This window comes from Gavialis gangeticus, unplaced genomic scaffold (assembly GCF_001723915.1).
Source record: "Gavialis gangeticus isolate Ggan-Ray unplaced genomic scaffold, GavGan_comp1, whole genome shotgun sequence".
NCBI classification, from domain to species: Eukaryota; Metazoa; Chordata; order Crocodylia; family Gavialidae; genus Gavialis; species Gavialis gangeticus.
The window spans coordinates 14,869,405-14,880,165 of NW_017728980.1; the positions used below are offsets into that span (position 1 = coordinate 14,869,405).

General features: G+C 50.1%; 1 protein-coding gene across 6 annotated transcripts in view; it reads left to right on the plus strand.

Annotated features, from left to right (window-relative positions):
- The window catches only part of NCAM1 (neural cell adhesion molecule 1), a 254,244-nt gene that overhangs the window by 151,684 nt on the left and 91,799 nt on the right, over positions 1–10,761 (plus strand). For all 6 annotated transcript variants that reach the window (XM_019510735.1, XM_019510744.1, XM_019510769.1 and 3 more), the window contains exons 2-4: positions 7,853–7,927; positions 8,928–9,146; positions 9,666–9,809. In XM_019510735.1, the coding sequence (XP_019366280.1) occupies positions 7,853–7,927; positions 8,928–9,146; positions 9,666–9,809 (438 nt within the window). The remainder of the gene's footprint in view (positions 1–7,852; positions 7,928–8,927; positions 9,147–9,665; positions 9,810–10,761) is intronic.

Consider the following 10,761-nt stretch of genomic DNA (forward strand, 5'->3'; position numbering starts at 1 on the left):
GATTAAAATTGATTATTTAAATGAAGCTTCCTGCTTGCCGATTTTAAATCTTGATTGATTTAAATCACCGATTTCAGCCTACTCTGGTATACGTGTTGGTGCCAGCGGATCCCTGGGCTCAACTGAAGCAGCCTGGACTCCAAAGGAAACGTGCTTTGAAAGTGGAATCGTGCATTCTTCGCCCTTCTTGAGACTTGGTGCAAACAGCCAGCATGTGTTGCTGAGCAGACAGGGTCTCTGACTTTGTTCCTATTTCCCAGGATGAATTTCGCAGGGATCAAGTATGCTGTGAAATTCAGGTTTTGAGAACTCCAAAAGGGAAATGATTGTTTCTTACACCGCCTCACTTTTCTGCACTGTTTCACATTTCTCTCACCCACAAGAGAGCTGCCGTTGTAGTTGAACTGCAACCCAGATTATAGGTAGAACAGGCCCCCTCTCTATCTTTTAGGCAAATGTATTATACGGGAAGGAGGCTTCTCTGCATTTCTGACACCGGGCAGGATGAGGATCTCAGCCCCCTGACACTATCCCATGACGGTGGAGGTCTCATGGCATGTTTCCTCTGCAAAAGCTCCCCGTCAGGAGTTTGTCAGCAAAATATCTCCTCATCGGGGTATCGCACTCTTTCCTGTGGCAGTCTCTGGCCCTGATTTTTCATCCTGTGCTTGGTGGTGGAGGTGTTATAATTCGTGTGGCCATTTCTGAAGGCTGAGCCAAATTCTGGGTGCCATTGTCAGGTGCTGTATACGGCGTCCTCAGGAGCTTATGGCCATTTCGTACGATGAAACGAAGCTTTGGGATTCAGTGAGTAAATGAACTGCTGCAGAACCACTGCAGTAGTGAAGGGACCACGTTCAGTGTCATTAGCAGCACTCCCAGTACCTTGCTGTTGATGAAGAGGGTCCGATAGCCCATCTGGCTCAACTGGCTGAGTTTGTTAGTGGATGTTGTCTGTTTGTCAGTGATGCCGCAGAAGCATTTCTTATGGTGGAAGTACTGTCTGATTTGAGTAGGTCTTAAACCGTTAGTGGCAGGGATACGTTTAGTAATGCTGACTATTTCCATTGCACCTTTTGCAGGCAGGTCCTGTAATGCGCCGTGAGTGTAGGAGTCAAATGAACATGAGTTAGATCTCCACGCCACAAGTGGAGAAGCTGAGGCAGTGTGAAGTAACTTGACTAAGCTCAAGACTGGCTCATAGTGTTAACCACAACACCACCCGTGGCATGGTTTCATGATCGTGTAAAGGCAGCATTGCTGTTTCCAGGTTAGTAACCAACAGCAGGAGAGCATTCCCTGAAGTGCAGTAACGTCTTCCTAGACTTGGCTCACAGGGGCTCTCGGTTATGAAATAAGATCCCCTGCATGTCTAAACTTCACAGAATTGCTGCCCTGCCTTCTAGCGAGTTCTCACCCAGCGCTACCTCCTCGCTGCTCTGGCAGGGGGGTTTCCTCAGCCCAGTGGAGCATCGACAGAAGAAGGCACGGAGAAGCCATCTCTTCCTGCCATGTGTCTGGAACTCAGTGCCTTGTGCCGTCTCCGCATGGGGCCCAAATGGACGTTTTCCTTGGACAGAGTGAGCCTTTGTAGGGAATTGCAGCAACAATGAGTTCATCCAGAGCAGTGGACTCCGGCAATAGATGCAATGTGAGTATGGATCATTTAGTGTTTGGCCACCATGAATATCTTCAGAGATGTAATTCTCTGTGAAGGCCAGCAAAGTGCCTGAGGAAACGTGGCTCCACCCGTGGGTGCTGAGGCCTTGGAGGCCTGGCTCTGCACTTTCTGGAAATCCTGGCTCTCCATGCTGTGCTTAAAACATGGTTGCACGGTTGTAGCCCTAATGGTCCAGGAAATAAATGAGAGGCCAGGGTGATTTAGGTGATACCTTCTATAGGAGCAGCCGTATAGTTGCGAGAGATGCCAGATGCACATTGGGGCAGAAGGGCAGAGCACTTTGAAAACTTGTTTAATCTCTCACAACTGTACAGCTGGCCCTGCAAAAGGTATCACCAAAAATCCTTGTTTCTCATGTCGGGACGTGGCATTTCCATGAATCTGTCTGCTGGTTCGGTGGCTGGCTGCAAGTCTCTTGATTCTGTTGCGTCTTCTATGCAAACGTTCATGCAACTCGGGGCAGAGTATGGATGTGAAACCGAAATCTGGGGTGATGAAAAGTTCAGCGCTTTATATAAGCCTTTTTTTTTTTCCTCCTCATTGCTAGCTGTAACAGAAAACACCTGGGAGCAGCCTGAAAGACATTAATAACCCAAGCCCTTGTCACAGCCAGCAGCAGCTATTGGAAATGTAGAAGAGGTCCCCTGATACATTATGTTTTGTAGGGTGGAAAAAAAAACCACACAAAAACCTTGTGGATTTATATTAGATCTCAAACTAGCTTCTGTGAAAGCAGGTCAGAGACATCCCAACAAAGCCCTGGTGTTTGCTGCAAGGGTTTATCTGAGGGGAGAGAGCGAGATGTGGAATTAATTAGAAGCTTTTGCACAGGGCCAGTCTCCACTGCAAAACCAACGTTTTGGAGAACGATTTACATTCAAGTGCAACTCCGCACTTAAGCGTGCAGAGTTCATAGGTGGTATCCCCATACCAGACAGGGAAGGTGGAGGCATGGTCAGCCTCGTCTTAGTTCAAGTGACAGGGGTTTTGCTTCACGTGTTGTTACAGCAAGCTGAATGCCTGCAGCCATTAGACAGGCTCTCGCTGTGTCAGCATGCTCTGCTCAGAGGTGGGGCGCAGGCAGTTCTGGGCTTCTGTTTTGGAAGAAAATTAAAGGTCAAAATGCCACGTGTTTCATCAGTCCGAGTGCGGAGTAGTGTTTAGTTGTGGCAGTGCTGCAGCAGCATCCAATGTGTTGTATTGGATACCAGTGCCAGGCCGATGCGGAGGTCTGCCATATGATTTGCATGAGACCCCAAGTGCTTTCCTCTTGTCTGGAGCTGGAAAGCAGGTGGTAAAAGCTGTTTTGGAAAAAAAAAAAAAAAAAAAGAGCAGGTTTCTTCAGAGTGTCCGTTGGTGAGGAGAGAGGGAGGGAGTCTGCAGTGAGAAAGCCAAAAGGTGTAAAAGCCGGGCCAGAGCTACTAAACCCCATGTGCAGCCTGTGCTCCTGATGGGGTCCGGTTTTGTACAAGGGAGGAAGCTCCCCACAGGAATGAATCTCTAGGTGCCAGGTGACAGAAGGAAAAATGAGAGGAAAACTCTGGGACTTCAGTGTGAAGGGTGGCTAAATTAGCAGTTTCTGGGTTTTTGCTCTGTAGCTGGAAAGGTCACGTGCTATCTAGAAAAGCTGCACCTTGGACTCTGGAATGGGCCATAACTGACTGTCCCCTATAGAAAAGTCCAGCGGGATGTCAAGGAAAATGTTCGACTTCCCAGAAATAATGTCTGCTCTGTCCCACGTGTCTTTGTAGGGAATGGAGTCCCAGATACAGAATCCTACAGCCACTATAGGATTTCATCGTCCTCATATAGTGAACATGTGTCAGGGAATGTTTTCTGTACAAGCTTACTAGTTTCCTCCCTCCTCAGCTTATAGCCCTGTCTTGAGCTGGGTGGAAATGGGCATAGCTCCCATGTTTACACTGACATGGGTAATGATCTGGTCTCCTTGTGCACAGGAGCATGTGCTCGGGTTTCTGTCTTACAGTCCCTCCTTTCAGAGCTGGGGGCTTCCTCCCGTTCAACTCTGGGCATGTCCATCTTCTTACTCGCACACATCTGTTGGCTTCAGCAAAATGCCTTCTCATTTACACTGGGACGAGCAGTGGGAAAACTGGACCCGTTGCAGACAGGAAGTGCTACAGTAGGTCTGAGCATTGCTGTTGTCGGAGAGCAGCAGCCCCTTGTGTTCCTGTTACTGTGGTATAGTTTGGATGTCTCCCCCTCCTATTGCCCTTCGTCCCAGTACTTGACTGACAGTAGACAGAGCCCCTGCATCCTTTGTGGGTGTTTGAAGCCCTCTGATGATTAACGGCACAAGCTCCAGCACTGGCTAACTCAATAGCCCTGCCTCCCTTTCCCAGGTCTTCGTGTACCTTTTTACAGGAGCACAGTGTTTTCAAATCCTAGAAGGGGCAGGTCTCCAAGATGTATGGCTTTGTGGCTCAGCAACAAAGCGAGCCGCCCCAGGAGAAGGGCATGGGGTCTGGCACGAAAGGTGATGGACTAAGTGTCTGTGGTAGAGGAGATGAGGAATGCTTTGCCTATGCAGGCTGGAGAAATAGCCCGATAAAGATGGTTGTTTTCTGCAAACTAATGGCTGCAATTTAGAAATCACACACATTAGACCTGGCCGCCTGAAATTCTTTCTTTGACCTGGCCTTGTTAGGCCAAGGAGCTGATAGAGCATTCATCTGCACTTGGAAGAGAGCCAGTGTCCAATTACATCCAGTGCCTGATGGCTCATAACTTATACTGCGAAGGAACAGGGCAGCGAGATCCCAGTTGCTGGGAGAAAGGTATTCAGTGCCCTTGCTATCCAGTGCTATAGACTGCTTGATTGGGGATGCAGAGGAAAGGGAACATTGCTTTTTTTTTTTGCTCTCGTTCACATGGCATAGATGTTGGAATAGCATTGCAAAAGCCCAAGGTGGCTTGGAGCCCCAAGCCTCACTCAGATCCTCCAGGACTGATCAGTTTGGGGATAGGATGGGATCAGGGTCAGCCGGACCGTGAATTCCTAGTGACTGGCTGATTTGCACAGCAGGCTCCATCTTACTGTACCCCTGCTGCACATTCAGTATATTAAATCTCTGTGTTTGTTTTCAGGAAGGCTCCTGAAATGGACATTGATCAGGGCTTTCTTTTTGCTCTGTTGAATACCAGTCAATGCCATTGAAATGGGTGGCACAGATTTTCAGTTAGGAACCTAAATTGAAGCTCCTAAATCTGGTGCCCTCGGTCAGGGCTGTGGATGGCTTTGAAAACCTGGGCTTTCCTCTAATGCCTAAATGGAGATTTATGAGCCTGTGTTTAGGCACCCTATGTAAATGGCAGTCTGCATCTCTCTCTGACTATGCATCATCCAGGAAAGCCCCTGCCTGAACATGTATCCCAAAATGTTTTTACAACGGCATTTGTGGAAGCCTTTGGGCTTCTTCCAACACAACAGATGCATGCAAAATTAGCTGCTCTCTTAAAGACCCCCAAATCCTTCCTGAGTGATAGCGCTTGGGCTCACAGCTCTTGAAATTCTGTTTTGAAACTGGAGCCATCACTCCGGTTCTGAAGATGAGGCAGCATCCAGATGGACTTGGCTGGCCCAGTTGAAAATTCACTGGGGTTGTATCTAGTCTTTTAAATGTAGCTCCCTTCTTCTGGCACCGACTGCCAGCTTTGGAGCCCCTTAAAATTCAACCCCCGTGGGGCTGCACCACTCTAGCATCTTCCTGTTCTTGGATGATGCTATATAGCAGCATGCAATGAATTACTTGCAATGCACACTTTCTCCAGCCCCATTTTAAAACGGGAAGGTGATTGCCTTGTTAACGGACATTGCTGAGATGCTGACCCATGCTGGGGGATTCGGGGGTCTGGTTTGCAAGCCATGAGGCCCCTTGTAACACTCCTGCTTTCATGTTGCAGGGCAGACACCTGCCCAGGAAGAGCAGGGAGTAAACTGTTGGACGTCGAAAGGATTAATAGAAAGGAAAAACACTGCTTGTAGAACGAGGCTGTTTAGTGCTTGCTGCAACTGAATCTAATAAACCTTTAGCCTTTTATTCTGTTTGGTCCTTTGTCCCTGCAGCTCTGTCTGGCAGTGAATGATATTAAAGTGCTGTGGTCAAGAGAAATGAGATTAGACAGGAATAAAACAGGCTGGATGCAAGGGCTAAAAGGGCAGCCTGTACCTTATTGAAAACAGGAAGGAGAGACAGTAGCTTCCAGCAAGGGAAGCAGAGACTTCCGCAGGGAGGCTCTCGAGGGGCAAATCCTGGCACCGTTTACGTCTCCCACAGCAGATGGACCCCTGGGTTTTCTCTGGAGGTTTGGTATAACCTGGATTATTTTTTAAATGTCCATCTGGGGGCATGAAGGGCTGGTGTCATGGGCATGCTCCGCCTGCTTTCTGTGGCTCTGCTACCACAAAGCAGCTATTACCCTTGATTAACTGGCCACTTACACCAGATGCCTGTCTGCTGGCAGGAGAGTTCAGAGCAGTCAAAATATGCCAGTGAGTCCAATCCTCTGTTTCCATTTGGTTATTACCTGGGCCTTTGCTTCTGACATCGAGTCCTATTTAGGACAATGGTCGTCTTTTGCCCTCAGTGAAGTTGCTAGCTATGACATCTGAGCACCATGCCCTAAAACAGGGCTGGCCTGGGTAGTCCCTGTGTGTGGCACTTGGCAGATTGGGGAGGGGATGGGGAGCAGAAAGCAGAGCAACATATCGGGCAGGCGAAGGGGATTGGAGTGGCGCTGGGGAAGGGTTCAGGGCTTAGGTTTTGGCACGGCTGCCAAAAAAGATTGTCCTTAAAAAGACATCCATAGCACCGCTCATCATGGTCAGTTTGCAAATGCTGGAGTGATCCATGGGGCTGCGGGGAGACGTGCACACACTCCAGCAGAAGCCAGACAAACCCAGGGCCTGCTGCAATATTCCTCACAAGAAAGGAACAGCAAGCAGGGAGGGAGAACCTCTGCTGTCGTCTGCAGGTGTATAAAGGAGGAAGGGTAATCTCCTGCGGTGATTGATTTGCGGTCAGGTTACCACGAGCACCCGTCCATCTAGCTGCCTGTTCATCGATCCTGTCTGCATCCTCTGGTTGCTGTTTCACTAGAGGCAGAGTGTAAACCTGTTGCACCGTGTCCAAACCTGAGCGGTTAGCTCCCTTGTTCCTTTCTAGGAGGCAGTGAGGAATTGATTGCTTTGCGATGACGTGGGCAACTCTTGCCGTTCAACTCGGTTCTCCTGGTTTTGTTTGACATCTCTAGAGTATCTGGGAGCCAAGAGTTTGGAGGGTGAGGAGAGGGAGGCACGTTAAAAAACATGCCTGACATATTTTTGGCGTGCATCCTATCAACGATTGAGAGTACAGAGGAGGGGGCTGTGACTATAGTGGTGGAGTCCATCTCCTGACATCCGCTGGCACCTGCAAACTCTATACTGAGAGGTTGGAAGGCATCGCCAAGCCTAACCCATTTCCCCCAGGGCACTGATTTGTCTCTGCAGTCTGAACGCTCTCTCCTGCTGCAGGACCTCGGGGTGGGTAGCAGGATCAGTTGGTCACTGGCACCTGCTGCTGCATAAGGCCTGCAAACTTCAAAGCAACATAATGTACAATATAAAATAATCCCCCACTCCAGTTGGCAATGCTGTGCTGGTCATCTCTGACACCAGCACGGATTCCTAACCTTGCCGGGAAGGTGAGGTAGTGGTACATCCCTGAACTTGCAGGGAAAGCAGGGGCTGCACATGCTTGAGTAGCTGTTGCCTGTGTGTTATTACTGCACTGCTGGACTCCTAGGACCTGCTCCGTTCCTTCCTGTACACTCTTGTTCCCACCTGAAAAAACCCTCCTACCCCAAGCCTGGCATATAGTGGATCTCAGGGTAGGACAAAGTGCCAGGTAAGTCAGACCTTTTCACACCCCTCTACATGGGCCTGGTGCGAGGCAGAAATGAACTCAAAGCACCCATGGCAGGCTGCGAGTGCCACTTTGGGACGGAAGGCCCAAAGTCCAATGCTGGTCAGGAGCAGTGAAGCTGTTGCTTGGAGCCCTCACGTTCTGCTCTTCCAAGCGAGCCGTGGGGGGGACAAGCATTGGTGCTTTTACTGGAGATGACTGACTTCTAACCACGGTGCATGCATGCTCTCTCTCTCTTTTCCAGCCTCTCTACAAGTGGATATCGTTCCAAGTCAGGGGGAGATCAGTGTCGGAGAGTCCAAATTCTTCTTATGCCAAGGTGAGGGACGGCTGTGCTTTCATCTCCATTCATGCAGGCCCCTTTGGGAGACCTGGTTAGCATGGTACAGCCAGGGAGAAAGCCTGTGTTGTGGGTGCGGCTGTGATCTCCCAGCAAAGATGATGGGTATGGGTGTCCTGGGACACAACCAGCACGGACCTCCAGGGAGAGAGGGACGCTCCAGCAAGCATCTGTAAACAGTGAAACCTACTGAGGATGGCCCATCAGCCCAGGCAGAGCAGCATGCGGACACCTCGTTTCACAGCATCTGTCCTCCGCTCGAGGTTTGGTGCCGCAGAGGCCTTACTTCTGAGACTGAGATTTTCAAAATCACCCAGGCTATTTCTGTCCCAGTTTCCAACATTGTGATGGGAATTTGGGAGCTGAGTCCTTTGTGCATCTGGGAAAAATCTCTCGTCTCAACAGTTAAGGATTGTAATTCCTCCAGAATCCTGCATTTTTAATGACTTCTCCCCAGCACCCGGATGACACCACTTGGACTCACAGTAACTATCCCCATCCATTCTCCTGTGTAGCACTGTGGAACGCTGCCCTCTTCTACGTTCCCCATGCAGTACCAGACAGCTACGCGCTGTTGGATACAGGATGCTCTTCAAAACCAGCTGGTACAGTTTGTCTGGACCAGTCAGGTTGCTCATTAAAAATGAGCTTAGGACACCTGTATGCTGGAGTACAGCACAGAGCAAAGGCACGGTAAAGCTAAGTGTAGCTGGGCATGCAGTCTTGCCAGAGAACCAGCTTCCCCAGAGCCTCTCTGTTCTCCAGCATGTTGCATTTGTGAGGCAACATCTAAGGGACAGTTTGCAGTGGGGGAAGGCAACTGTCCTGGTGGGGCTGGAGAATGGCATGGGATGTGGCATGCGGGCTCGTGAGCAGGTCATGAGAGCAGAAGCAAGCCCTCAGTTGGGCCTACATGGGGTCCTCTGGAGATGGGACTCAGGCCTTGGCTAGCTGACACGTTCTGTTTTTTTGTCTCCAGTGACTGGGGAAGCCAAAGACAAAGACATCTCCTGGTTCTCCCCCAATGGCGAGAAGCTGACACCCAACCAGCAGCGCATCTCAGTGGTGCGGAACGATGACTCCTCTTCCACACTTACCATCTACAACACCAACATCGATGATGCTGGCATCTACAAGTGCGTCGTCTCCAGCGCAGAGGAGGGCGAGTCTGAGGCCACGGTCAACGTGAAAATCTTCCGTAGGAGTGCAGCTCTCACCTTTGACTTTGCTTGGGGGAATCTGGGTTGGCAGGGGGCCTGGTGGGAAGACAAGGCCCTGGCCAGTTGGGGGAAGCTGGAAAAGCAGGAAAGGAAGTCTCAGGTCAAGGAGGGGGATTGCTGGAAAGTGAACAGAGGTGGAGGAAAGGGAAAGAGCAGAAGTTTAGGCTTTGTCTGAGAAGGTGGACAGTGAGGGTCACATATGAGGGGAGGCTGGGAGTTGGACAGGTACCTGGCCTGGGAGGAAAGGCTTGAAGGTAGAGAGGGAGTGAGGCCTAGGCCTGGAAAGGAGATGGATGTATGTAGAAGGGGAACCAAAAAGTGACCTACAGCTACCATGCTTACATGTTCCATGTAGTGGTGCAAGCTTTCCAGACAGACACATGCTTAGTCTTGCTTCGCTTTTGCTTTCACTGGGGTCATGGCTTGGTAATTGGACAACGGCCACGGCTCTCTGGGGAAGCCAGGCACATTGCCCCTTTCCCTCTTGTGGCTTGCAGAGAAGCTGATGTTCAAGAATGCCCCCACCCCCCAGGAGTTCAAGGAAGGGGACGACGCTGTGATTGTATGCGATGTGGTCAGCTCTCTGCCCCCCACCATCTTCTGGAAGCATAAGGGCAGGGACATTGCCCTGAAAAAGGACGGTAAGGAAGCGGGGGGCTTGGTGCTGCCAGGCAGCAGAAGGGGCAGTGGGTCACAGGGGAAATAATGGTGGGTGCAGTGCTGCTGGATGAGGGACTGTGTCCTGGCTGTCTATGCATGCAGTCCACATGCAGGCAAGGGGGTGAAGTGCTCCAATCCCAAGTTTTACCTGATTTGCTCTGTGACCTTGAGTGAGCCACTCCCTTGCTTAGCCAGATTCAGTGGCTTAGCTGCAGAAGCAAGCGACTCCTGTACCTACCTATGCTGGTCTCCCTCCCCCAGTAAACCAGGACTAGCAGCACTAACCCAGATCCTTAGTTAATGCCTCTGAGAATCACAAGCAATGGATCATCTGAAAAATGGAGGTGCTGTTTTCAGGAGGAAGATCTCATGTGTCCCACCTAGTTAAAAGCCTGGTGTTTTAACTGTACTCTGGATGCCATAGAGAAAAAGATAAAAATGCCCTGCACAGAGCCCCTTTGTGGCCTCTGTGCTGGTCCAGGAACACAGCAGTGGTTGTGACCGGTTGGTTCCTGGAGGTGACCCTAGAGTACAGTCTCCTGCCTCAGTGGCATTTCCCAGCTCCTCAGCCCAGACACCAGGTATTCATAGCTGAGATCCACACTCCGCTTCCCTTTCAGGAGGGAGGTAAGCTGCACGTGGCTCATTGGTTCAAGCCAGATACTGAGTCAACCTACAAATAAAATAAAATACAATAAAAAGTGTCAGGTGTAAACTAGCAAAGTGGTGTGTCCGCACTTCTTGTCTGTTTGCTCTGAAATGAAATTGTTCCTAGTTGAAGGTTTCCTAGCGTGTCAGATCCATTAGCATAGGGGATGCCATTAATGTGATGGAAAGGGAAGGTACATCTCCAGGCTGGGAAGTGGAGGGGTGGGGTGTACCTGTTGATCAGAGCTAGCTTCAGAGGATCGAAGGGTGAAGCTGTCTTTCGTT